Genomic DNA, 27,687 nt, shown 5'->3' on the forward strand with positions numbered 1-27,687 from the left:
TGTTTACTCAGTTTACTTTATTTAAAAGCACTAAGCAAGCATTAAATTAGGGGCAAAGGCCCAAATACAATGAAATTTTCACTTCATTTAAATACAAATATTACAGATATGGAAGAACCATCTGAGTCTATTACACGTGTGGATCACATTTCATCTCGCAGAGCCAACATCTTCCCCCACCTTCAGCGTGGCAGTGCTGTGGCTTTGGCACTTGTACAGTTGAAGCACTCAGGAGCTCCCCATTGAAGAGTTTCAGCTTTCTGAAAATTCCCCTTTCTCCATCCTTTCCTCGTACTGTCTTTCAGATTGTTTCCTACGGTAAACATCATCTGCAGAAAAAGATTTTTGATGTTAGAGTTTCCCCAGTGCAAGCTGATGTTAAATACATGAATCCTGTCATCTCTTTTTACACTTTTCAATCCAGACTTCTCTTGCAGATGCTGACTGACAAGCAACTGGAAATTCAAGCCAACAGAAATCCTTATTGCCACTTAAAATAGCTCAGGTTCTCTCCCATATAGGCTAAAGTTCTTCCCATCAGTCCCAATGAAATATTTTTCTAGGAAAACTAAGTTTCCAATGTGAAACAGTTGTTTCTTGTCTACTTTCCCACGAGGGTAATTAAAATCACAAAAGCCCTAACTAGCTGAAGGGAAATTAAATTATAGGCATGAAGTCAATGCCTGAAGGCTTCCAGCCTGACTTCAGTATTTTAGTCTTTTTTATATCAACAAAACACAGGAATATTCCCACCTCCATGGTCTTCCCAGTCATTTTTCCTGCCTCCCTGCTCCCCAATACCACATACAGTTGAGCTGATCCCTTCAGTGAAGTACACAAAAATTTCTAGCAGGGTTTATTAAGGGGAGGAATGTCACATTAGAAATAAATGCTTTAACTTACACAAACTAAATGCCATTAGCCAAGTTCTCTTGAGCTGTTTTCATTCTTATTTTTTAAATTGTAGAAGTCACATAATGCCACACCTCTGCCTAAACGCTGGCAAACCTCAGGAGTCTTTTTCAACCATTGCAGAATGGTTTGAGTCGAGAGGGGCCTTAAAGGTTATCCCTCTGCCATGGACAGGGACACTTTCTGCTAGATCAGTTTTCTCCAAGCCCCATCCAACCTGGCCTTGGACACTTCCAGGGGTCGGGCAGCCACAGCTTCTCTGGGCAATCTGTGACAGAACCTCGCAATCCTGAGAGGAAAGAATTTTCACCCTAATATCCAATCTAAATGTATCCTCTTTCAATTTTATTCAGTATCTAAACCCAAGATTTTTGTTTGTTTCTGCTGGGAAGGCAGAGCCCGCAGTGCCCCATGCTGCCCGCGCAGGAGCGGTGTCTGCCCAGGAGCGGCCGGAGCGCTCCGGGCCGGGCCCCGCACTCACAGAAGGTCTCTTTGCCGATGCGGACGTTGATCATGAACCACTCCATGGCTCCGCCGAGCACAAAGAAGAAGGGCAGGAACCTGTAAAAGCCAAAGCGCCGCTCCCCGGGCACCAGCCTCAAGAGGCGCTTCAGCCTCTCGCTGGCCACCATGGCCGGGCGGCACCGGCGCCTTCGCCCTTCGCGGCTGCAGGAGAGAACAGAGGGGGGCGTGTGAGAGGCGGAACGGGCCGTACCGCAGTCACACCGTGGCTGCAGCCGGTGGCGGGCGAGGAGCGGCCCCGGCCCGGCCGAGCCCCCTCGGCCATGGCGGCCCCGCCGCCCCCTGCCCTGAGGCGGGAACGCGCAGCCAATCAGGGCCGCGCCCGCCGCGCGCGACCCCGCGCCGCTCACCTCCCGCGCGAGGGCCCCGCGCGCGCGGCCGGACGGAAGGACGCGCCGAGCGCCACGTGACCTCCCCCTGCAGGGCCTCGTCTGATTGGCCGGGGCGGGGCGGGGGCGGGGCCTGGCGTGAGGGAGCCGTGAGGCGCCGGCCCCGCCCCCGAGCCCGGCCCGGCCCCTGTGGGCGGAGCGGGCCCCGAGCCCCGGGGATTGTCCGCCCGCCGGTGCCGCCGCGGCCCGGGAGAGCAGCGGAGCGGTCCCGGCGGTGTGCGGTGTCCGGCGGGGCCATGGCGGCGCTGGGCTCGGCGGTGCTGCGGAGGGGAGGCGGCGCGGCCCCCCGGCTCCTCGCCGTGGCTGTGTCCTGCCAGAGCTGCCGGCACAAAGCTACCGGGGACGGAGGGCACGGGCAGCCCCGGGAGCAGCACCCGGCGGCCCCCGGCAGAGTCGGCGGCCAGCCCGTCCCGGCCGAGGGAGCCGACACCAAGACCTACCTGTGGGCCAGGTACCACGAGATGAAGAAGCTGGTGTACGGTAAGGGGCTGCCACGTCCTGCCGGGCCGGCCTTTCCGTTCTTTTTTCCCCTCTCCTTTCTCCTCTTCGCATCTCGTGCCTCTGCCCGCCCCGCAGCCCTGGGATGTGCCCGTGCTGTGCAGATGCCGGGTTAGGAGCCTTTCTCCCCGGCCATCCCCATCCACATCTTCCGTGGCCCGCGGCTCTCTGGGATGGTTTTATTTCATTGAAATCTGGTCTCGATCTTCCTCTCCCCATCCTGGGCTTCCTTCTGTGCAGATCCCCGTCTGGACTCAGCATTGCAGGACATGCAGGGTACATGGGACTTTTCATAACTGGCCATTGTCGGCATTGTCGTGGCAAATGGTCTGAATGAAGGGCTTGTTGCCTTTTTCTGCAGTTTGCCTTGGCTGGCACACGGAATCGCGTTAGATTCGGACAAATGGATGGCGATGCTGAGTGAAGGGTGACGAGTCTGAGTCACCAGTGGCACAGGAGTGAGCCTGAAGAGTGCTGATGCTGCAGCTCCTGGGATGGGTCCTGGTCGTGAGCTCAGTTTGGGTTCCACATGTTTCACACCTTCTGCTCAGGAGTATGATTTTGCTTCTCTGACAAAAAAGTTACCTGGCTCTGTCGGGTGCTTTGAAATCTTGCCAAGCCAGGAGAAAACTCAGACTGCTCGCCAAGTCTGTCTGTGTGTAAAACAGGATTGTGGTCTTTTTGGCAGCAGCAGACCTCCACTGTATTAAACTCTCCTAAAAATAGCTTTAATGACATGAGGGCAAGGAACTTTTTCCTGTTGGTTTCTTGATTCTTGAAATGCTGAAGGTAAGCACTGTGCAGAGCTAGGAAGTGAGTTTGTGCCTGCTCTTACAGAACTCTCTGTTAGCTTTTGTTTACTTAAGGGCTTGGATAAGGATAGCAGTCAGCCCTAGGCATCTGGAAGAACTTTCTCCCTGTTCTGAGATCGACAAGGTCTGTCATTCCCTCCTCCCCCATCTTCCAGTCCACTGCATTTGACATCAAATCTCGAGTCCTTCATGATGCACAAACCCAAGGGAATTGGCTGCTGATCCATTGGGTGCTCAGGCTGCTGCATTCCAGGATGGGAGCTCCTTTCCCAGCGCTGTTGAAGGCAGGGCAGGATGCTGACAGAGGACTGGGGCTTTGGTGATACCCTCCAAGACTGAGTTGTGGTTTTAGCCCCACTGCTTGAAAGAAATTCCAATTTGCAGTGCTTGTATTGCTGTTTGGACCTTGCTATCCTCAAAGGCATTATTGTGTCTTCCATAATGGGACTGAAGCCATAAATGCAGATGTGTGCTAATAGGCTGTGGCACGGTCTCTTGGCAGAATGCTTGGTTTGCTACGTGAGATTGTCAAGTTTGTGTTCACATAACTCTGGTGTGATGCAAGAGAAGCAGTTTTTAATTGAGGTGGAGCAGTAATCACCAGGAGTAAATGCCAAATGAAGTCAGGTGAAGTAGCCCAAGTGTCACAGAGCAGAGTCTTCACAAACCTTCAGGAAGCCATCAGATATGGTGAATAAGGCCTTCATTTGTTCAAAGAGTATCCCCCCAAACTAAAATTTCAAGACTGTGCTGTTATTCAGACCTTGCCAGGAAGAGACAGAGTTGGTCCAAGTTTTAATTGTTGCTTTGATGACTGAGCAGTTGTGCAGAATGTGGCAGCAGTCTGTTCCTTTGGGCTTGGTCTCTAACTCTGGTGTGAGTGTCTGTGCTTGGCTCCTCAGTATTGCCCAGCACTGAGTTTGGGCAGGCTCCTGTGGTGCCTCCTTCCCCTTCCCCCTCTGAGATGCCACCTTTGTGCAGTCCCTGTCCTGTGCTGTCAGTGACTGTCACTGGCTTGGAGCGAGTCTCTGCCAGGAGAGTTCATGGTGTTTTCAGCTCCAGCTCCATGGAGCCCTGCTGCATTTCTGCACCACAAATGCTGACTGAGCTGAACGGGGCAGGATGTGCAGCACGAGTTTCTGTGCAATGGTGGTGCAGGTTTGGGGCCAGAGGAGAGGCACAAGGAGCTCTCAACTCTATAAAGACATTTCTGCTCTGCCAGGCTGGAGTGGGGTGACACAAATGACAGCACAACGAAGCTGCACAGAGAGTGCCTCTGAGGTGGAACTTCTTCTCAGCATTGACTCAAGAGAAACCATTCTCTCCATTACCCCCCTGCCTATTGCAACACTGACTCTTATGACCAAATTTCATTACCTGTAAAAACTTGAGCATAAAAATTTAAAGCACTTACTGTGCTTTTTTCTTTTTCTCCTGCCAAAAGGAAAGGTACATTCACATTAGTCAGAGGGATAGAGTTGAGCAAGACTTGCTGTTTTCTGATCTGATAAATGTCAAGGAAGGCTGATAAGCTCTCGCAGTCAGCTTTGAAGTCCTGTGCTCTAGGAAACATCGGGACAGCCAAGCCAGTGATGCTTTGGCTATAAGCAAGTGTCTGTTTTTTCCTAGGTGTTCCAAATCTGTAAACAGTGGCTACACTAACTCAGCTTTCCTGGGCAACTTTACAATATCTGCAAACTTCTTGCATGACAAGTTTGAGAATGGCTAAATGTGAGAACAGCCAGAACTGGAAGAGTGACCAGTTATGTAAACTTCTCAGTTTTGCTTTCTTGGATATAACCCATTTTTCTTGTGAAGAACTCTTGTAGCATTTCTGTAGTGCCTTTGTATCTTAAAAGTGTAATTTTAGAATGAAATTCTATTTTTAATATTGCTTTTAGTTAATGTAGATTTCATTGGCAGAAAATCCCAAAATATTTAGGCACAGTAGCATAAATCCAAGGTCTTTTAACATGGTTCCTCTGAAATTAAATGGTCTTTAGATAATATTTTTCTCTTCCTACCATATCTGCTTTGGCTGGTGGGAGTGCTTTGCAGGAAATGGCACAAAACAACACTTCAAAAGGATAAAGGGGTACTTGGAAGGGAGGAAACTGGCAGTTTGTCTTTAGAAAGCAACTTAGTGTGAACAAGGGAAACTTTTTGATTCATGAAGAATGTGGAGGATGATGGCCATCTGCTTCTCTGTACCCTTCTTTTCCCTGCTTGTCTTATGAAGAAATTAGTGCAGATGTCTGCTGGGTTGAACTTGTGGGAGTACAAAGGGTGTGAGACACGCGGGTGAGTTGCCTCGTTTGTGTATTTCCTGCAGGATGCTCTTGGCACCCCGGGAGCACAGAAAAGCAGGAGACGTGCTTGGCACCTCCTGCCCAGAGCGTTTTTCACATCAGAAGGGGCCAGATGGTGTCTGTAGTGTCTGCTCGCAGTTAATTACCTGCTTTTGTTTCCATCTCTGCTCTCCTGTTGGGGATTGAGGGTTATTGCTTTCGAACAATGTGCGCTATTGCCTGGGAAGAGACACTCTGATTTCAGCAGCTGCCCAGGTTCTCACAGCGGGAAAATGAAGATGTTGTGTGTTTATTGTGCATTTACACCCAGGTGTGAGAGATCAAACACGCTTTCTTGTGGTCTGCTGCTGAATTTCATCATGTGCCGTGGACATGCAGCACTTCCCTAAAATCAGCCGGAGCTGCAGACAGGAGCCGATTGTGCAAGCAGGCAGATTCCTGGGGCTGCATCCAGTGCAAGAGCAACTTTTTCCACACCGTCCTCCCATGTGCCCACTCTGCCTCTCCCTCAGAGCAGACTTCCTGGGTGAAGTGCTGAGTAGGCAGTGACTAACTGATATTGTCTGCCTTTCTAGTCAGGACCCAGACAGAAGGAGTAGTTGGCATTATTATTCCTTTTTAATAACCAAAACTGGTCTTCGTTTTGTTTTGTGTGGTTGTCTTGTTTAATTTATTATATCTATCCAGCAATTTTATGGTGTCATGGCAAAGGAGAAGAGCAAAAGCTATCATTTTTGAAAAATGGCATCTTCATGAGCTTCTGGTGGGTGTCTGTTTGTTTTGATTTGACAATTGCCAGGAAATCTGAGACAAAGATCCCTGGCAGATTACGTGCAGAGCAGCAGCGCCCGAGCCTGCAGCCCAGGATCTGATTAGCACTGAGGATTGGTAACCACCCAGGAGGATATCTTTGAAAAACATGCAAACAAACAAAGCACCACAAAAAGCAAACCAAACCCCCAAACAAACACAATTAAAGCAAGCTCCTTGAAGCCTGGCTCAGTAACCCTGAGGTGTGTTGGGGCTCTGGTATTGAAACTGATTTTGTGTGTGCTCCCAGGTTGTGTCTTTTCCCTGCTGTAGTTGGAACCTGCACGGAGACTGCACGAGTTTGAGGAGATGGAGACCTGCAGCTCTGTTGAGGAGGGTGCTGCAAAAGGACATTTACACTGACACAAACATGCATCATGAATCTCTAGACTGAACCACAGAGATTTCCTCCTTCTCAGAGGAGCAGTGACTTTGAAATTACTGTCAATTCAAGATGTAGGATGATGGGGTGGACAGAGCAAGCTGCAAGTTGTGAGTGATGTGGAATAGGAAACACAACAAGGAGATGTGTGGTGCTTGGGAAAGTGAACATAGGGAATGTTGTGTGTGAGCAGTGGGTGTAAATCATTTGGGTTGCTGTGTGCATCCTTTTTCAGCCCTTAGGAGGTAAGAGAGAATATGCTGTGTAAGTGAATGACAAAATATGAGTGGGGAAAAATGATCTGGGCTGTCAGAGGACAGCAGAGAGGCTCTGTACCTTTGAGGCTGGCAGGGAGGAGCATTGCTTCACTCCCTGGGTCTAAATGTACTGCATAAGTTGTGCTGTGGCACAGTAGCTGCTTATCACAGATAGGACTTGCTTGGTAAAGCTTAGACTGCTCTCTCCTTGTTACAAAATCCCACTGCTCCCTTAGTTTTTCCTGATATTTTTGCAAAAGTTGTGGCTGGCATGTGTGGCTGAATCTAGAAGATTCTCTTCTGTGAAAAGAGAGATGGGGTTCAGGCAATGGTATTTTGTGATGCTCTCAGCCTATCAATATGTGTTGTCCTCAATATATTAGCAAAAGGGGAATGTTGGAAGAGCTTGACCTCTCTGTAGGGATACTGTAGCAGCAAGTTGGGTGCATTTGTCATAGAAAGAAAAAAATGCTTTAATAGAAGAGGAAAGCCCTGCACATTTCCCCTGAGATATGATTAAGGTTGTGTCATCATTTTTCTTGTGAGGGAGAAAAATAACACCCAGCAAATCCCAGTGTAAGCTTAGAAAAAGGTCTTGCCACAAGTTGACTGGGGGTGAGGACAGGAAGTGGAGCTCTGTTTATTTATGGTGCAAAGAGCATTTATGATGAAAGTATGAAAGCTGTGATAATCTGAATCCTATTTACATTTCCCATCTTTTAAAATCTCTGTGGAAAGTGCTTGGATTGCATCCTCTCTCCTAAGCCTCTTCCAGGAACTTTGCCACCAGCTGAGCACTGACAGAGAGCTTTTGTTCCTGGTGTGTAGCCAGTAAGTCAGCCCTCCTGCCTTAATGCACTGCTTTATTTTCTAGTGATTCCTTGCCACATGATCTGGTGAATGGTATTTGAAGGCCAAATGGAAGGCAGTTAGGAGAGAAGGAAGGGTATGTTTTGTAACAGTGTTTTTTTTTTTCCTCTGAGAAAGAAACATTTAGAAATATTTGAATCTATTCCTTTGGTTACCTCTCTGAATTACAGCTCACAAAAGAACTTCAACCTTTTGCCTAAATTCTGTTATAATTCCAGACAAAATCTTTATTGGGAAGGGCTGATATCTCTTTCTAATAACGTATTTTTTGTCCTAGACACAGATGGAACTTGGTTTTATAGCAAGGAAGCAGTAAAGAACGAGGACAGGGGTCCTTGCTAAATGCCAAAAGTTAAGGTAGGAAAAGAAAAAATCCTACCCACTGATGCTGAGTAGGATCTGGAAAACGCCTGCTCTTTTATCATTCAAAGAGAAAATGACCCATCTTTGAGGAGGGAGGAAATATCTCCTTCCCCTCTGTCCCCCAGTGTGGCTGTGACCAGGCAACCTACCACAAAGAATTGTTTTTACTGCCCTTTCTTGCTGGGGCCAGTCCTCATGGAGCGGGGAGCCTGTGGGAAGATCTGTTCCTGCCTCTCCCATTGCAGTGGAGTGGAAGCTCTCCTCTCTGCACTGCCTCTGGGGAGGGATCTCTATCCAGGTAGTTTAGCTGATTGGTCACTGAACCCCATTTTCTCAGTGCTCTGGGGAGCAAATTGTTATTCCCAAGCACCTTGAGCAGTAACCCTGCTTTGCAGTGACAAACCTCATGTGAGGACTGAGCTGTGCCCACAGCTGTTTATCAGAGGAAAGCAGATCACTTGCTGCTATCAGCATTGCATGCTCCAGGAGCATAACTTACTGTGGGGTATTTTTTACATGTAGCTGTTTGTACTTTGGTTTTTCCTGCCAATTAATACAAAAATTTTTAAAGTCCTAATGGTATTTGCAGGATTTCTCTGTGAAGTCTGGTTGCCTCTGTGAGAAACAAAAAAATGCCAGAAGACAAACCTCAAAATTTCAGATTTGGAGTAATCTAGACTTTTCCAAGAGCCTGTTTGCTTGTGAGGGGTGTGTGTTTTTCTGGTGATTTATCACAGCTGCCTTTCACATTGAAGCCTGCAGAAACTGCAGCTGCTCTGAGATAGAAATTTGACACTTCAAAACCTCGGGTCTGCTTTGCTTCATGTAGGCCAGAGAGCAGGGGGCATTGTTTTGCAGCTTCCTGACACAAAAGGTCGGTCTGGCTGTGCAGATGGTTACAGAGCTTTATCTCCAGGTGCAGCCAGAGGTTTCACAGTGTGTTTTTTCACGGGGACGTTATTTGAGTGAGAGAACAAACGGCAGCAGCCTTCCCCAGCAGCTCTGTGCTCTTTGCTGCTGCTGTGTGGCATTTCCAGCTGCTGTCAGGTCCAGAACAAAAAGTCTAAACTTCAGTGATGCTCTCAGTTTCTCTAAGTCCTCCCCTTTCCCTTGTTTTAGATCTCCTTCCACCAGGAGTCTGCAATCTGCTCAACCCCGCCGCCATCTACGCTAACAATGAGATCAGCCTGGGAGATGTGGAGATCTATGGCTTCGACTACGATTACACATTAGCACAGTATTCTAATTTACTGCACTCCATGATTTTCAACACTGCCAGAGACATCCTAATAGAACAATTCAAGGTAATGAGGAGCTAAGAGTTTCCACTCAATGAAGCTTGCTGCTGTCTTTGCAATGCCCCAGACATGCTTGTGCAGGCATTATACACACATGTCAATTACTTGATTTATTGAGATAAACTTAATATTTCACAATCTTTGATTGCAGAATTAATTTCCTTTGAGATTATTTAACATGATGTACATTCCTGAGGTTTTATAAATGTGGAGTGGGAGCCTTAGTGTAAAAAAGCCCAGGTCAGCTGTACTCAGCTATGGAAATAATGCCTACAGGATTGCTGGTAGGAGGTGCACATGGTGGCTGAACATAAATCATGGGCCAACTCTGAAGCTGAGCAGGACTTGGAATGTGCTGGTCGATGGGATGATGCCCTAGAGCATGTCCCAGAACAGACACTCTGTTTGCAATGGGTGACTGCTTATGCATTTTTTCTCATCCTGCCTTTCTGTTTAGAGGGGCTTTGCAGTGCCAATCTTTAAAAATATGTGCAAAGATTACAAGAAGTGTCCTCACTGCCTCAGTGAATCTGATGCTTTTTCACTACTGTTCTTTACATGAGAAAAACTAGTTTGGGGTATCCTGATCCCTTTGTCTTGCTCCATTCATCCACTTTCTTTGCTGAAGGGCCAAAATTAGACAGGACTAAAGGAGCTCAACAGGTGAAATGATTGTGTTGATTGTCCAGTGCTTATGCTCTAATGATGTGGCTGTTTGTGTTCCCAGTATCCAGAAGGGCTTGGGAAGTATGACTACATTCCAGGGTTTGCCATACGGGGACTTCACTATGATGTACAAAAGGTAAGCTGTACAAAGTTCACTCTCCTGGCCTTTGTTTTCCTCTGTTATGTTTTTAGTGGAAATACTTTTTGTCACTGCTTGCAATAACATCTGTCACCAAATGACCAGCGAGTCTGGCTGGCTGGGCTCTTCACTGCTTGGGTTCTTCCCCAAAGAAAGATGTCTATTGTGCCAGCCTGGCCTCCAGCAGAATGGGACATTCTAGCAAAGGCCTCTGCTAAACAGCCTTGCCAATTTAAAAGTCAATTCATTCCACAGGCTAATTAATAGAAAACTGAGCTTGTTTATGTGATCATTTCTGTCTTTCAGGAAATTGAAACAACAAAACTCAGTCTTGCATCTACAAGTATTTGCCAGGAGCAGAGGCATAATGTCTTACTCTAATAATAGAAATGACTTGCCAGGAGAATGCTTTGGGAAGCCTTCCCCACCCCCCACCCCGAATAATAGGACTGCCTGGAATAAGATCCAAGCTACTTGAGATGCATACTTCTTAAGAACACAGGCAGCAGAGTGCAGGCATTAGCTTTAACCCTTTTCAGTGCTTTGGCTCTGTTCCCTGATGCCCAGTGATGCCATGCTGGCTGCTGCAGCCAGGCAGTCAGGTGGGAGCTCAGCACAGAAAGTTGTTTCACTGGAGTAGCTTTATTGTATGTTGAGTTTGAGTGAGTTTAGAGAAGCAGGCAGTGCAGGCTGGAGTGTGTGTGCTGTCCTCCTGCAGGAGGGAAAAAGGAGAATGAAGGAAAAAACTCAAGAGATTTTCTGTCTTTTGTCCTAACTGTGGAGACAGCATGGCAGCAGAGCCCTCATGCCTCTGGCCTTACAAAGCAAGAAGTAGATCTGTGGGAAACTGAAGGTTCTTTTTCTGTTTGAATCTTTGGCTGCTGTATCTGAGAAACCTGGGCAAGTGGCCTGGCCAAGAAAAGCACCCTTTGAGTGAGTGGAAAGTAGAGAACTCTCTTTTCTCAGGATCAGAGTTTGCAAAAAACACAGAAATCTGGGCTATGCCTGTCTACAACTTTCAGCATATTTGCCTGCACTCCTCACAGATTACTGGGAGGTTTGCCCACAGTGTAACAAGATACACTGATATTGTGTCCTGATGGAAGAAGTTCAATGCCACCTTCCAGTGGGAGCTGTGGAGTGATGTGGGTTTAGTGTGAGGCTGCTTCCATCCCAAGGACTTGTGTTACAGCTTCAGAGTGATGCATGGAGAAGGATGGCTCATGATTAGGGGAGTCTCTGTTACCAGCCTGGTGTGCTCCTGGACATCTTTCCTTCAATGTCTGCTGGGGAGGGGAGAGCTGGAGCTCTTGTGTGAGGAAAATGACTGAGTGCTGCTGTGCTCTGAAATAAAACTTGCCCACTTAGTTCTGCTTAAGATAAAGGTGGGGGGAAACAGATCTGTGCACACAACGCTCCTTTGGAATATGTGTTTTCTTGAGGAGAGATAAGAATAGACTGTCATGAGTCACAGAAATATTGTTGTCCCTGTTTTTCAACTGCATCCCTGTCTACAAATTGGGGTATAACAGACTTTGGCTCATAGAAGGATGGTCTTTTGCCAGAGAGACCAATAAAAAGACACAGTATGAATAAATGTGTATAAAAGTAGCTGGAGAATAAGTGCTGTCTAAAGTGTATAGAAGTGGTATGCTCATACTGAACTTTATTTTCTGAATATCATTTGTGTGGAACTTTAAACTGAATAAGGTTTCAGTGTAAATTTTAACAATAACTGAGTTCTAACAGTAAATATTTATCCCTTGTCACAGAGTCTCCTCATGAAGATCGATGCTTTCCATTATGTCCAGCTGGGGACTGCATATAGGTCTGTCAGTTCTGAAAATCACTTTCTAAATGCTTATGTATGCAAAAGTGGATTTCTACATCTCACTGTATGTTCATGGCATAGGTTGCTTTGCTTCTTTCCTGAGCAGAGCACAGTCTTGCCTGGCTCATCCTGTTTGCTCTTGCTTCAAATGCTTACCTGGCATATAATTGCAAGGAGTTAATTTTTCTCAAGCATTTCAAGCCAGGTGTGGGTGGGAAGACCTGGAGCTTTTTGTAATGGTTAATAGCACATCTGGTCACATACACTGCCTGGTGTTTCAGCTGCAGCTACAGCATGGCTGGGTTAACACCTGAGAGCAAACAGAGCCTATAGGGAAGGGCTCTTCTGTATGTGGCTCACACATGGGCCTTTTTCAGGCAGGAGTTTGTCCCAACAGTGCTCTGCTGGGCCTTGGAGAGTGATCTGGATGTGCAAATTACATCTTAAAGCAACATAGATGTGCCAATAAATTAATAATGCATCAGAATCTGGGCTCACTTTAAGTCCCAGATTGTCCTGTTTTTCCTTTAGTTCTCCAAAAAGAGCTGGGTACGCTTTGGGATAAGTGGCCGATACAGTGCAGAGCAAATTTTTCTCCTACAAGTTGTGAGACTGGAGACTGAGAAAATACCTTGCTCCAAAGAGGAGTGGAGTTGGTGTGTAAGAAGTAGTAATTTATAAATATCAATAGCAAATCTCCTGTAAATCTTATGTTGTATTTCCTGAGCATGGAAGCCAATGTGTTTTTTTCCTTGATCTCTGCCCTTTTGCTGTTAAGCTTTAGTTTCAGTAAACACTCTAAGAATATTAAGAAGGGAGTTTCATAACCAGAGACAATTGGCTTCTTTGAGTGCCAGCTTGGGGGGTGAGGGGACCAGGGGTTTGTACTGCTCCATATTTTACTTCATCTTCATAAAGAGATTTTTAGTGAAAACACATTTTCATTTTTCTTTTCCCTAGTGTCCTTTGGTAACTGTCTTTTTTTGAGTATCCTTCTAAACTTTCCTTTGCTTTTGTGCACAACTGAGGCAACATTTAACAACTTAGATGCTGTGTCATAACTGAGTAGAAAAGGAGAAAGGGAAAGTTGCTGACTGCTTGAGCAAAGAGTCATCAAAATTGTGGAAGAGGCAAAACCTGCAGCAGTCAGATAACCTGATGTTATGAACTACACAGATCAGCCATACTCCTGGTTTGGGTGTTTTTGAGAAAAACAGCCTTCTCTGTTGAATGGTCTTAGTCAAGATCTGGTTCTGTTTAGGAAAACTGAATAAGAAGGAAACCCTGTTTTCAGGAAGCTTTTTCCTGCACCTTTCATTAAAGGTGATGTATCTCATGGAAGCAACATCTCCAAACCAAGTTAGTTACCCAGTGCTGCCCGAGTCAGGGCTGATTTGGTGGGGCAGTCCTGTCAGCAAATTGACAGCAGACAGAGAGAAGCCTCTGGCTGGACTCTGCTGGAATGTGGATAAAGCCCCTCAATTAACTTGTAGGAGCAAAAGAGGTATCTGAGGAATGTCTTGGGAAAGATTTTATGTGGATCTTTAGAGCCGTTGGGCTCTCTGCCTGTCTCCTTTGAACAGGAGGAATTTTTGAGTTTTAGGAAAGAGCCTGTTTGCCCTGTCCTGTTTTTCTCTGCTGTTTGTAGCACTGCACAGACAGTGATTATTGACAAACTGCTTTGTTTTGTGTCTAGGGGGCTCAAACCGGTGCCTGATGAAGAGGTGATTGAACTCTATGGTGGTACCCAGCACATCCCCCTGTACCAGATGAGTGACTTCTATGGCAAGGTATTGTAACCCCCCCCAGCTCTTTGGACAGCTGGAACACAAAGGGAATTGTATGCACATGTAAATGACTGCAGCCTCCCTTAGAAAGGCTGGTCCCCAGTGAGCTGCAGTGTGTGTTTTTGTTCTAGTGGGAATATGCCCCAGAGGTTATTTAGCAGTTTAGCATCTGAAAGACATCTGCAAAGCATTTTTAAATACCAGGGCTATTGGCCTAGAGCTGAATGGCTTTGAAGACTGACAGGGAGATGTTCCCTGCTTGTTCCTTGGCCAAATCAGGCTCCCAAGCTACCCCTGCAGCCTGCAGTGCTGTGTTTGCAGTGAGCTGTTGGGGAGGAGGTCTCTGGGGGTAGCAGGAGTGCCTGCAGGGTGCTTGCAGTGCCTTTCTGTCTTTGGTTTTGGGTAGGGTGTTTTCCCCTTCATGTTAAGGATCTCCCTCCACACTCCTTCAGAACTGCTCAGGGGATATTATTTATAGAGTTGTAGTCCATGAGTGTAGGGATAGTAAAATACTGACATTCTGTCTGTAGGGGCTGTAAAAATCCTCTGGTTGCCTGAACTAGAGGAAGTTAGGAGAGGTTTTTCTTCCTTGTGTCTCATGTGGCGCAGTGGCCAAGCAGGACCTTTCACATCCCTTCTCCCAGAGCTGCTTTGTTTCTTGCCTCAGTTCTGGTGCCTTAGGGGAAGCTGGAAGGAGAAGGGCACACTTCCTCTGTAATACCCCTGTGAGTCTGCTCTGTGAAGTCTCCAGCAAGGTCACTGCTTGATTTTTCTCTTTCTCTCTTGGGAACAATTAATCTGAGTGGTTGCTTTCTGGATAAGTATATACTCTGTTTATAGCTCAATGACGTTTCCAGCTTTGAAATAGGACATTTTTGTTTAGAATTTGATCTGTCTGTAAACTGCCCTTGACTGGCCTCCTCCTGTGCAACTCTCCTCACTCCTGCCAGACTTGAGCTGATTTCATCTTTCTTTTTAAATTATTGTAAACATGAAACCTGCTGCAAGTTGTGGCTTTCTGTAGGACCAGGTGATTATGCTGAGGTGCCTTTTTGTACTTGTATGTACCAGGTGCTTTCTTCTTTCCTGTAGCTGGTATTGAAAAATTTGTCTACAGAAGTAGAGATATCAGCTTAGTCTTTGTGAAGAGGTGAATCTCCTCTCCTATTAATGTAATAGACTCCATGAGCTAATAGGTGGATCTCAAAGAGAACAAAAGTATTGACAATTAATAGCATTTGCATTCAGCAATGTCTGCTCAGCCTGTGCCACTCAGTGGGGCATATTTTCCCACATTAGTGAGAAAGATGAAAGAAGGGTTATGATGACTGCTGGTGTGAGCAGGTGCAGTGAACTGGTGAGGAGTGAGCCTTTAGCAGGGCTCTTTGATTTGTTCTCCTCAGTCTGCCATGCTGATGCTGCTGTATGAGCAACAGGAGAGTTGCTAACAGGCAACAAGAGAAGTAGCACTGATATGGTTGAAGTGTGTAAATACTTAAGTATTTACTTAAATACTTCAATAAATCCCTTAAGTGTTTTCCTGGATCTCTGTTAGCAGGAGTGTGTGACAGCTGCCAGCATCTCAACACCTGCAGTAGGTGGGCACAGATCTTTCCCAAGGTTCAGCACTGCAGCTGGTGTGGCTTTACATGTGATGGCCTGTAAGGAAGGTGCAGGTGTCAAGGGAGTTGTAGAAAAAGCATATGTAACACTCTGAAAGCACAGTCCAATTTTTGTCACAACTCCTGTCACTATGTCTGCCTAAGGAAGTCAAGGCTATTAAAGGGACTTGGGAGAGGTTGGACTTGCCCTGTAGAAAAATGAAACAAGGCACAGAAATTAAATCAGAGTTGACAAGGTAAATCTTTGCTGTTAACACTGAACATTTACCTGTCTGCTCTGTACTACAGGTATTGACAGGTAGGACAGGTCATTGCTCTGCTAAATCCCATACCTAGTTATTTCAGTAGGAACTGCCTGGCTTTGTCCCTCTTGCTTCTTTCCCATAATCTCTGAACAGAAAAAAAGATGAAGGCTGTTTACAGAAAATTTTGGTGTTGCTATGGGAGAAATATTCCCTTAGCAAGCAGACATCAGAATGGACAGAAGTGTTGGAAGGAGTCAGTGAGTATCCTAAGCAGCACCACCATGTGTGGTAGGTGGCCCTTTGTGTTGTCTTCTGCTGTAGGTGAAATTGTCCTGTGCTGGGTGGATGGAAATTTATAACCCTCAGCACACCAACATGGCTTTTGATTGCAGCATTTTTTGGTAATACACCTCAAGCAAAATGCTGTTTGTTATTCCTTTGCCCTTTTGACCCCAATTTGTATTGCCCCAGGTGTTGCCTTTAGACAGGGCTGGTCTCCTGCCACCCTTAGCCAGCCAGACTAAATGGGAGATGTTCTCTTGTTACACATTCTGCCACGACAGGGCCACATTTGTCATTAGACTGCAGGGGCCCTGTCAGCTTCCATCATCTGCACCTTCTGTGGCTTTCTGGGTGCTGCTTTCATGTCTGTGTTTCACACAGCTCTAATAAACTTTCTGAAGTGGGTCAGTACTATCCTACAGTGTTCCAACTTCATGGCCCTCAGTCCTGGATTGCTCAAAGCCCATGCACAGACATGATGGAGCTGGATTGCCAGGGCACTGCTGGTGACCAGGTCATGGGGAGTCTGTGTGCTTCCCAAGTTACTTCCCATATACAGGACCTTAGTAATTGACCCATTCTGGTCTGGAACTTCATCAGTGGAAAATAAAAAAATTGATCCCAGCTTCATCTTGCAAGGGAGACTCACTGCAGTCCTCTGCACAGGTGGTATCTGCAGAATAAATAAAGTTTATTTTACTGGAAAGCCTCTCTGGGGCCAAAGTTGGCTCTTGGCCTGCTGATAGGTTTGTGATTGATAGGCAATAACAATAGCAAATGTGTGTGAGAAGCAAGGGCAGTTATTCCTTGGTCAGGATGTAATTGTCCATTTCCACTTGACTGCTGCTGGGCTGCAGTTCTTTTTCCTCTGGGCTTTTTCTAGTGACACAGGCATTGACCAATGGCTTGTTGGAGTGATTCTTACACTGCCTTGTGAAATCTCACTGGAACCTGGTTTGAGCAGCTTGGTGCCCTGTGTAGCCTGGTTAAGATGAGCAATGTGGCATCTTCAGCAAGGCCCTTGTCTGCTGCTGTAGCAGTCTGTTGGCACCTCTATTAATGCCAAGAGTCCAGGTGGGAAGCAGAGGTTGAAATAAAAATATCTGGGACCAACTCACCAACTCCCTGCTTTCCCCATCTTCACCATGTGGTATTAATGATGCTGGGTTTGTGTAAACATTTATGTGAAGGAGACACCTCTCTCTCTCTCTTCAAGGTTGGTGTTTTGGTTGAGAAGAGAAGGCTGCTTGCTGAGTGACCAGGATTTCCCACACCAGGGTTTTTCTTGTTATTAGCCTGGAATATATTTCAGATGATGCTGGGTGATACGAGTTTGTTTGTTGGCTTTATTTTTTTCCAGTATTTTTGGCCTAATGCCTCCTTTTAATTTTTTTGCTTTCCAGGGTCCATCACTTAAGCAGTTTATGGACATTTTTTCTCTCCCTGAAATGACACTGCTCTCTTCAGTCATTGATTACTTTATCACCCATGGCATTGAGTTTGACCAGGTGCATCTCTACAAAGACATATCTGTAAGTGAAATGCCAACTGCCCCACAGCTCACACTCATCAGAGCTGTGAACTCTGCAGCAGCCAAACCCAAGGGTTTGCAGTGACCAGCCTGATATGACAGCTCTGTTGTCCCTTTAGATCAAAGCCTTACCAGGGAATATTCAAAGCTGTGTTTTCAGAACATGTTTGGGCTCTGTCTGTACTACAGAGCTGGTGTTTCTGGTGTATCCTCTGTGGGAGTGCCTAAGCTGCTTAGGCTGAAGGTCCTTCCATGGGAAATATATCACAAAGCTTGTGTAAATGTTTTCTGGTTCTGCAGACTTTTAATTTGTTTTCCTTAATATCTCATTTGTCAAATAGAAAAGCTGTGTATCAAACAGTTTACTTTATACAGTGATTGCTGTAAAACACCTGTCCTGGCTTGCTCTGAGAATCCTGTACCCCTTGCAGCTGCATAGTCTGATCCAGTGGTGACTCCAGCTTTCATGTGTCATTTACTTCAAGGTGTTAAGTGGCACTTGAAAGGGCTGTGTGGTATTATCAGCATTGTTGGGGCTGTTTGACTTCTCAGTTCATGCTGTAGACAAGATGTAAGTGCTTGAGATTGCTGCTCTGGATGATTTATGCTGACAGACAACACATTTTCCTTATTGCACTCCCTTTTCCATGGAGAAGGGTTTTTGATTGGTACCTTGTGGGGATCTTAGGCTCACCCACTGGCTGTACAGTTCTGGGAGGGAAATGGGGCTCCAAGGGGAAATGGGGATCCAAGTCTGTGCTGCTGCCTTGTGATAAGGATCCACCTGTCAGCTCTGTGTCCTGGCCTTCTGTTGGTGCTTGATAGGAACCTGCCTGCCCATTTCCCACAAGACCTTAACATGTTTCAAGGGTGTTGTTTTTTCTCTTGGGGTGGGGAAAATGTGAAGAGGGCATATAGCTGACTCCTGAGGCCTTTTGTGAAGAGTATCTTCTATTGAGATCAAAGTATCTTCTATTGAGATCAAATGGATGTGTTCCTAATTGAAATCTTGAGAGCAGGGGGATGGTTGCCACAGCTGATTCATGTCCAGTGCAGGGCAGCTGGTGTGGTGCAGCCCTCAGACTGCTCAGTGCTAATCCTGGCTTTGTCCTTTTGGAGGAGAATGTGGTCCTCCCTGAGGAACAACTAAAGTAGGCAAAGAAGAGAGCTGTAGCAGAAAATCTGTGGCAATGCCTGAGATCTATATTGAAAGTAGGGACCATCACAGGCTCTCACCAGAAGAGTTCTTGCTTTTTTCCTGTACAATGAGGATAAACAAACATTTTTGCAAAACTTATCCCTTTGCACTACCCAAGTTCAAGTGCAAAGAAATGTTTTGTGAACGTGAGCACAGAGATCCTTCTGTGCCTGTAGAGGACTTGCATAGCCCAGCTGTGAGGACAGCACTGGCTTAGCCTGACACCCTGCTGTAACTCCTGGTGGTACTGCTGATGTGTGTTTGGGAGCAGGCTGAGTGCTGCAGGCACTGCACTGAGTCAAAAGGGCAGATCCTGGGCTATGGCAAAGGCTGAAGCTGACATGTAATTAAAGCAGTCCTGTCACACCAGTTTGGTCACTTTATATTTGAGAGTAAGAATATGCAGTTTACCCTGCTTCCCCTTGGAGGCATTTTTTGATGCCTACCAAGGCTCCAAGATTTTACGTACAGAAACCTTATAGTTTCCCTTTCTTCCTTTCCCTTTTTTTTCTTATTTTCTTTTTTGGAGGGCAGGAGTTTAGGGAAAGAGCACACTGAAATGTTTTTTCTCTGCAAAGGTTTTGGCACAAGTCCAAAGATCTTCTTGCTTTTAAGTGACAGTGCTAGTTAAGAGAAAGCTGTTTTGTTGTCAGAGCTCCTGCCCTCTTTTCAGATTCCTTCCAATAAGGCAATGAGATGTGACCTCTGCCTTTTTGCCCTTCAAATCCACACGATGGAAAGAAGCTCTTAAAACTCCATTTTTAAGTGGCTATGCCTCCACCTTCATCATCCCCTTTTAAGTTGTAAATTGTGGTTCTCTCCAGCTCTGAAGGAAATTTTTTTGGGGTCATGAGGAGGTTTCCCCAGCACTGCCATGAGAGCAGTTGACTGTGTGGCAGTGTTACTGTAGTGATATCAGTGGTGAAGTCTGAAAGGGCAGCTACTGAAGGGGCACACACAGTGTCATAGGAATTTAGGGTCCTGGGGAAAGGCAGCAATTTGTTTACCTGTGTGAATTGTCAGGGATGAAAACAGTGCTGTTCAAACAAGCATTTGCATGTGCAAACTGTATTGCTGCTCTGGAAATGGTTTTGTGGGTCTGGCATATCTTGCTGGATGGAGACTTATGCAGAATCTCAGTTGGGTGTGTCTAAAACTGTGCTGTATCTTGGCTTCTGGCCTGGAAAATAGAGAATATTTGGATGCCCTTGACAACATCTGTTTTAACTTGCCTCCCTCCCAGCTGTGTTTTGTGCCACCCTGCTATGGGAGCTTCTGCTCTGCCTGTGCACACTGGTCACCCAGGGTTCTGAGCTGTGGCCCTCTTTGGTTTGTGGGGAGCACTGGGGATCACAGGTGCTCTCCTCTGCTGCTGTTCACACTCCTGTCCTCACTCCTGTCCTTTGGGTCACACCTGGCAGAGCTTCCACAGGCACAGGGGGAACAAAAGCCACCTGGGGTGTGAGACAGTACAGTGTTGGGACAGTAAATGGTTTTGGAGTGGCACAGTCCTTATTGCCTTGGAACCAGTGGGGTAACGTGTGCTCATTTGCAAGAGCAGGAAGGAACTTGTGCTTCCACAGATAAGTTTTGAGGTTTTCCCTCTTACACTGCATCAGCTGAGCCAGCCACCCTGTTCTTCTTCAGGCATCTTGGTGAGCCTTGCTGGGCAGGCTCTGCTGCTTTGCAGTGATGGAGCTTTTGTTCATTCAGCAGGGAGGGGATGTGTCATTACTGCCTTGGTCCTCAGTGGTGGCAGTAGGTTTGTATGCTGGGAAACAGGAATGCCATGTTGTAAAACTGAAACATTTTCCCCCCTGCTCTTTTCTTTAGGATGCAATTAGAGATGTTCATGTGAAAGGAGTGATGTACAAATGGATTGAAAAAGATATGGGTGAGTTAAATAGAGCTCTGGTGCCAAATTCACTTGTCACTTCCTCTTTAGGTAGAAGTGATGGGGATGAGGAAGGCCACTTTGTCACCATGGTGGTTTATTACCTGCCTGCCTGGGGTGGATCTAACTCTGAACTTTTGCATCTTTAGTGGTATAGGGGCTAGGTTTGGTTTGGTTTATAGAAATGTGGTCATGACTTATGCCAGAGTGTTCTGATGGATGCTGTGTGTTTCATTCTGGTACAGAGCAGTATATCCTGCACGGGGATGAAATCTATGCTGTGCTAAACCGCCTGGTGAACCACAAGAAGAAGCTGTTCCTCATCACAAACAGTCCCTTTAGCTTTGTGTGAGTACCATTACTGCTCATCAGTGGGTCACCATGGCACAGCAAGAGCTGTGCAGGGCACTGCCTCCTCTGAGCACCTGGAATTTGTATGGGACAGGGTTTTGTAGCAGTAGTCATGGAGCTCTCTGGGAACTGTTTGTGGTGAGTGTTGCACCCACAGCATTGATCTCACTTTTTGGAGAAGTTACAAAGCTGTGGTTGGCCACAACATTGGAGAGCTGACACTGCCTCTAGCAGTGTTTGATGTATCACAGACTTCCCTGGGCTTCCAGTGGTGCAGAAGAAAGTGTGTGACAGCTTGAAACAAAGCACAGCATCGATACTTCATCCAATGAGACAGCTTTGGGGGCTTCACAAATCTGTTTTCTTCCCTGTTACTGAAATAAGAGTTAATTTAGGGCAAACTGTTGTAAAGATGCAGTGTTGGGTGAGAAAAGAGTACTGGATCTGTTAACTTTTCTGCTCCTTTGCCCCTAGGGACAAAGGAATGAAGCACATGGTTGGCAAGAACTGGCGGGATTTGTTCGACATGGTCATTGTGCAGGCGGACAAGCCCAACTTCTTCACCGACCGCCGCAAGTACGTGTGCAGGGCAGCCCTGCCTGGCCTGGGCCCTCCCTGCAGGGAGCTGCTCCTCTGGCCTGCCAGGAAGCACTGCCTGCTAAGCACAGTCTGCCTCCAGGAGGCATTCAGCCTTCTCTCAGATACTCTCTGAGGAGGCAAGGATTGACCAGTCTGGGAGTAAGGGGATAGAATGTGTAGAGCCAAGCAGAAAACGTGCTTCTAAAATTGGCATGAGAGATGGCCATTTCTTGTCCTGAGAGTATGACAAAATCTTTCCTTTTCCTCTTCCCCACAGCAAGTATCTGTGTGGTTTGTTTTTTGAGGTTTTTTGGGATCTTGTTTGTATTGGATACATGTTTGGGAACTGGCAGTCCTGGAAGCCTTTTTATGTGGCAGCTGAGTTTTGTGGTCAGTTAGGAGCTGCCAATAGAAAGGCTGCTGTCCTTACTTTGCTCTTTGGCTTCTTTGCTTTGGGTACTTGTGTCTGCTTAGTTGGGAATTGGTCTGTTCTTTCCTTTGTATGTATTTTCCTCCCCCACTACCCAGACTGTTGGCATATGCTGGAGCAAACCTATGGAATGGCTTTATAAGCTCTGCTGGCCTGGTAAAGGTTTTTTTCATGGGCTGCAGGTGACATGCTTTACTAGCACAGCTTGGAGCTATGATGATCTGGCCCTCTTGGAAATAAAACCTACAGCTGCCTGGTGTCTTAGATGCACTCATGGAGTGGAGAATGTCATGGCAAGCCCTCAGGAAAAACAAGAGACAGCTCAGTTCACCTGGTGAACTCAGCATGGGGACTGCTTTCCATTCTCTCTGCAGACTTGCTTTATCCTATTAGGACATTCCATGGTCTCTGTTGGGCTGGGGCATAGCCAGGTTGGAAGAGTACACAAAGTGTTTCATGGCAAAGCCTTCTTGGCCTTGGTGTTTCAGAAGGAGTTATTATGGTTATTTTCTTCCTCTCTGTATGTGAAAGCAAGAAGAATTGTTAGGGATTTTGACATGAAATGGTTACAGTCAGTGAAGCATTTTGGAAAGGTATTTCCCTTTCATACTTTCTCTTCCCCTGAGAAAATAGTGCAGAAAGCCCAGAAGGTCACTTAGAACTCATATAGAGCTTTTATTTTAAGTTGTTACATAGGTAAACAAGTTTTGTGATTCAAATGTTCTGGTTGCTGGGTAACAATCACCAAAAATCAAAAGAAGTTGACATCTCCCCCCGTTTTTTCCCCAGACCTTTTAGAAAACTGGATGATAAAGGCTCACTACAGTGGGACAAAATAAACCAGCTGGAGAAGGGAAAGATCTACAAAGAGGTAAAGTGAATGGGGGCAAGCAGGAGTCTGAAATGGTGGGGACTTAGAGCACACCTGCAGTTTTGGAAATCACTGGAAAAACAGGAGAATCTGCTTGGTCAGGGTGAGGGGAAATGGGTTCTGCTGTAGGACACTTGTTCGTGGTTGGTGTTTGAAAGGTAGAACACAGAAGTCCTTGAAAAGAGCATCTGTAGAGGTAGAGGGTGTTTGTAAGATGACACACTCTGGGCTGTGCTGGCTGTGGGCAGTGGGAGGTGGCCTGTCCCCAGGAGCTCTCCCTGCCTGGTAGGACACTGTGCCCCAGAATGCTTTCAGCATGGGTTTGGCACTAGGCATGGAAGGACAGAGACAAGTGGGAAAGGCAGAGCAGGGCCAGGTAACTTAAGGTGTGGGGTACTTGCTTTTCTGCCCAGGGGAAGCTGTGCTGAGTTACCTCTGCCAGGCTGGGTTGTCCCTGCTGCTGCCCTGTTTGTGTGAGGTGGGGTGGAAGGGAAACATCCCCTGGATGTGTGGGAGGGGCCAGTGAATGTCCCCTGCCCCCTTCACCCTGGGAGCTCTGCTCTGACATTGTCCAGCACGGCCAACTGTGCACTCTTCCCTCAGCTCTTCTGATTCTGGTCCTGAAACTCTTGTCCTGGAGGGGCTCCCAGGTCTGGTAGTTGAGGCTAAAAAGGCACAGCTCTCTGAAATCTGATGTGCATGCAAAGATCTTCCACACCTCACTCCAAACTGTTCTCCATAAGGTTGGAAAAGGTGGACTTGTGTAGAATAAAGAAATAAGGAATAAAGAAACAAGGGTGATCCTGTAGGGTACAAAGCATCAAAGAGAGTACAAAGCCTGGCTCCTGACTCTCCCCTTCTGGAAGGAGTAGCATGTCCAAGGATGAGCTGCAGCTCTGGTGAGCTTGCTGCCCTGAGTGTTGTCCTTGCAGCTGGCCTGTCCCCTGAGACCAGCTGCCTCTGGCTTTAGGACGGTTTGTTCTTGGTTATTTGAGCTGTCCAATCCCACGGGAAGAAGCTGTTAGTGAGATTTCAGTCAATTAGCTGGGACCTGACCCGTTGTAGCAGAGTAGGTCATGTCCTTGAGTAGTGCTGTTGGGAAACCTCTGTCTGGTGGGTCTGCCAAAGGGCTGGGCTGGTGTCCCATCCTCTGCCAAGAGCTCAGAGCTGGGAACATGCAGGCAGAGCTCATTCCCAGAGGGTTAGCAGCTCCTTCAGGAGAAAGGGCACACCTCACCCATGGAGTTCATTGCTGCACTAAATCCTGCCCTTGACCCACCTATGTCTTGTGGCCACAGGTTGCTCACCCAAGTGAGTGGTGCACTGAGGAAGGGAAAATACGAGGGAGGAAGGTGGGCTGGGTAGGATTTTGGGCTCCTGTCTAGTTCTTCCCCACTGTCATGTTTATCTGACTGCATTAAGGTTGTTGCCTAACTGTGGCTCTTTGGGTGCATCCTGGTTGTAGCCCACCCTGTCTCCAGGATTTTTATTCCTTGGAGTGTCACAATATGTTTCTTTCTGGCAAGTGTCACTGGCCATGGCCCTTGCTGTGCTGGGGATGTTGCCAGAGGCCTCTGAGCTGTTGCTGTCCCTGAAGCAGGGCTGGATGGTAGTTTTTTTCCTGTGGGTATCTCATGAATGGGACCTCAGGGATTGGTGTTTTGCCCTAGGGACTGGGAAGTTGAAGTGATGCCCTCTAGTCCCTCTGTTCCAACAGATGTGGTGTTTTCTATATGTGCCAAGTTTGTACTCCTTTCCCTCTCCAGATCTGTGATATTGGGGGAAATGAGGGCAGGACCTGGAAATCTCAGAACAGGTGTGGCTCCATGGAGCTCCAAGCACAAGTTTCCTCCTGCCATTGCTGTTTGAGGTGACTGGAGCACAGCAAGAGGACTCTGCTCCTTGCAAGGCTGTGCTCCATCTCCTTCTCTGACAGTGGCTTCTGAGCAGGCCTCATGTGAGCAGCAGCAATGTTGTATCTGAGAAGTGCAGAGGCTGTTTTGTGCTGTTAAGGGAAGTCTGCTCAGCTCCAGGGATGCTGCAGGAACAGAAGGCCCAGCACCCTGGTCCTGGGCAGCCTTAGCTGTGCATTCAGCAAGCTGCCAGTGGCTGCTGGGGGCTGCCTTGTGTTTGGGGGCTTTCTGGCCAGGCTGGTGCTGGTGGCTGGGGGTGCTGGCTCCCTCCTGCCACTGGAGACTGGCCAGAGGGATTGCTGCTGAGTGCCTCATAGGCTTACACTGACTGCATGTGCTGCTCTGCTGGCATTGATGGGCCCATTTCCTTTCCTAGTGGCTTTTGTTCTCGTGACTCATGTGCAAAACTTGTGTGGAGATGGAAGGGTAGTCCCTGAAGTGCCTTCTGTGCATGTGTGGATGTTTGGAAATCCTTGAAAGCTGCTTGCTGCTGTGCTTTAGCTGGTGCTTTGGGGTTTGGTTTGTTTTACTCAGCTGTGAATCTGTGCAGGCTGCCTGGCTCTTTGGCTTGGTTAAACAGTTCCTGTGGACATGTGGGTGTTGTTAATCTTTGGGGTTGGGATGGTGGTCAGGGATGTAGAACAGCTCCTGACTCCAGAAGCCTTGCCTGGCAGTGCTCCCCTTCCCTCTGGTGCACCCTGTGAGGTGAAATCATTATCACCTGAGACCAACAACTTCTAAACCAGGTATTCTTTCTGCCCATCCTCAGGCTTTTCTAATTTAGGCATTTCTTGGCCTCTAAACTGCCTCCTTTTGTTGCCTTTTTACACCATGTTTTCCTCTTGACTTGCTGTGCCCTAGACCACAGAACTTTGGAAGAATTTTTGCCTTTTTTTAAGGCTAGAGAAAAATCTGAGGGATGTAGAGGGAATTTTCACATAGGAAGAAAGTGAAGTGAGGTGGGGAAGGACAGAGGGCTCTGGGTGTAGATGGTGGGGCAGCACATGGGGTTGACATCCCATGAGAGTGCTCACACCTGCCTGGGGTAAGGTGTCCTGTACCCACATTTCACTCTGTCCTCCTGTCACTTGCAGGGCAACCTCTTTGATTTCCTGAGGCTGACAGGCTGGCGTGGATCCAAAGTGCTCTACTTTGGGGACCATCTGTACAGTGACCTTGCGGTGAGTGCAATGTCTCTGCCCTCCAGTGGGCTGGGAGCAATCCCACATGGCTGCTGGGGCTGGAGATAAGGCAGGGCCTGCTCTGAGTGCTCAGGGCTGTGCTGGGTGTCCCCCCACAACAGGACACACAGGCTGTCAGACAGAGGCAAGCACTGGAGAAAAGGCTCCTGAAGTACCTTCTGTGGGTAAAGTGTGAATTTGAGAGCAGTTTGTAAGGATCCCACCTTTTTAGGTGCTTCATGCAACTGATCCTAGTGACCAGGAGATGGTTGTTATTGGCACGGGCCATGGATGGCTGTCCCCTGAGAATGAGAAATGGGAACAAACCCACTCTTCTAGGAACCAGGGTTGTGTTTGGCTTTCAGTCTTTATGTTGAATTCTTGGTTGTTTTTTCACCCTGACCTCCAGGACCTCATGCTGCGTCACGGCTGGAGGACGGGAGCCATCGTTCCTGAGCTGGAGACGGAGATCCGGATCATAAACACGGAGCAGTACATGCACTCCCTGACCTGGCAGCAGGCTCTCACTGGGCTGCTGGAGAGAATGCAGGTAGACAGCTCCTGGCTGAGCAGGACAGGTTATGTGCTGCCTTCTGAGCCTGAATTTGGGGTTTAGCATGGGGATGAAGGGATGTACCATCTTGCCTGGTTCCTAAAAACATCTCATCCTCCTCCTGGTGCAGTGGGCTCTGGGTTTGTGAGTTACAGTGGAAATTGCAGGGAGCTGAGGTGTGGCCTGCAGGACTGATGGATGTGATGCTTTCTACTGCTGTCTTTGCAGATGTATCAGGATGCAGAGTCTAAGCAAGTATTGCTGGAGTGGATGAAGGAACGGCAGGAGATCAGGTGAGCATTTCCCCCCCTCACTTGTGAGGTCTCTTGGGGGCTCCCAGGCCCTGCTTTGTAACCTGCTTTGGGGACAATGCTGCTGCAGCTGCTGGACTCTGGTCCTGCCTGGTGTCACTTGCCTCTGGGTGGGGGCCATGCAGCAGTGCAGTACTGCAGGCTGGGAGGTTGGACTGGTTTGAAGGCAGGGTGGGAAAGGAGAGTGCTGGGAGGGGCTGGTGGCTGTCTGCTACTGCAGCTCCCACAGCTCCTGACACTGCCCATAACAGTGGAGCACTGAATATTCATCTGTCTCACTGCACAGGGACTGGCCTGCACCACAGCCTCGGGAGTACTTGGGGTGATCCCCTGATGCCCAGGGAATGGAGTGGCCCCGGGCTAAGGGAGTGGGAAGAATCTGTGACCACAGTTTTAGCTACAGAGCACCATCTCTTTGTTCTCAGGTCTCTGACGAAGAACCTGTTCAACCCCCAGTTTGGAAGCATCTTCCGCACCTTCCACAACCCCACGTACTTCTCCCGCCGGCTGGTGCGCTTCTCTGATATCTACATGGCTTCCATCAGCTGCCTGCTCAACTACGACGTGAATTTCACCTTCTACCCCCGGCGCACCCCTCTGCAGCACGAGGCGCCGCTCTGGATGGACCAGCTGTGCACGGGCTGCATGAAAACGCCCTTCCTGGAGGAGATGGTGCACATCCGGTGAAGGGCAGGTACTGCAGGCGGCAGCAGCGCGGCCGGGGCCGGCAGCACCTCTGTCTACCACTAAAGGGCGTTTGACACTTGCGTGTGTGTGTAGATGGTGTGTTTATTCCTCCCTTCACTGGCTCCATCCCTTTCCCTGAAGTGCACTGCAGGCTGCACAGAGGATGGGCCCTTGTGCAGGGAGTCCTCTCTAGG

General features: G+C 47.6%; 2 protein-coding genes across 2 annotated transcripts; one reads left to right on the top strand and one right to left on the bottom strand.

The window, feature by feature from the left end:
* Window positions 1-1,799, bottom strand: LOC134422312 (ubiquinol-cytochrome c reductase complex assembly factor 5). The gene is made up of 3 exons (XM_063164295.1): window positions 1,785-1,799; window positions 1,394-1,578; window positions 1-329 (listed from the first exon to the last, which is right to left on the bottom strand). Exons 2-3 carry the CDS (start codon window positions 1,542-1,544, stop codon window positions 253-255), a joined length of 228 nt encoding a protein of 75 aa, XP_063020365.1. The 5' UTR covers window positions 1,545-1,578; window positions 1,785-1,799; the 3' UTR covers window positions 1-252.
* A 227-nt stretch (window positions 1,800-2,026) lies between these two features.
* On the top strand, window positions 2,027-27,573 carry NT5DC2 (5'-nucleotidase domain containing 2). Its single transcript, XM_063164570.1, has 14 exons — window positions 2,027-2,303; window positions 9,244-9,428; window positions 10,150-10,224; window positions 12,000-12,055; window positions 13,755-13,848; window positions 17,398-17,526; window positions 20,557-20,617; window positions 20,863-20,965; window positions 21,443-21,544; window positions 22,767-22,848; window positions 25,856-25,942; window positions 26,352-26,492; window positions 26,724-26,788; window positions 27,232-27,573. Exons 1-14 carry the CDS (start codon window positions 2,060-2,062, stop codon window positions 27,491-27,493), a joined length of 1,686 nt encoding a protein of 561 aa, XP_063020640.1. The 5' UTR covers window positions 2,027-2,059; the 3' UTR covers window positions 27,494-27,573.
* The last annotated feature ends 114 nt before the right edge of the window (window positions 27,574-27,687 follow it).

The sequence above is a fragment of the Melospiza melodia genome, chromosome 10 (genome assembly GCF_035770615.1).
Source record: "Melospiza melodia melodia isolate bMelMel2 chromosome 10, bMelMel2.pri, whole genome shotgun sequence".
Classification (NCBI taxonomy): domain Eukaryota; kingdom Metazoa; phylum Chordata; class Aves; order Passeriformes; family Passerellidae; genus Melospiza; species Melospiza melodia.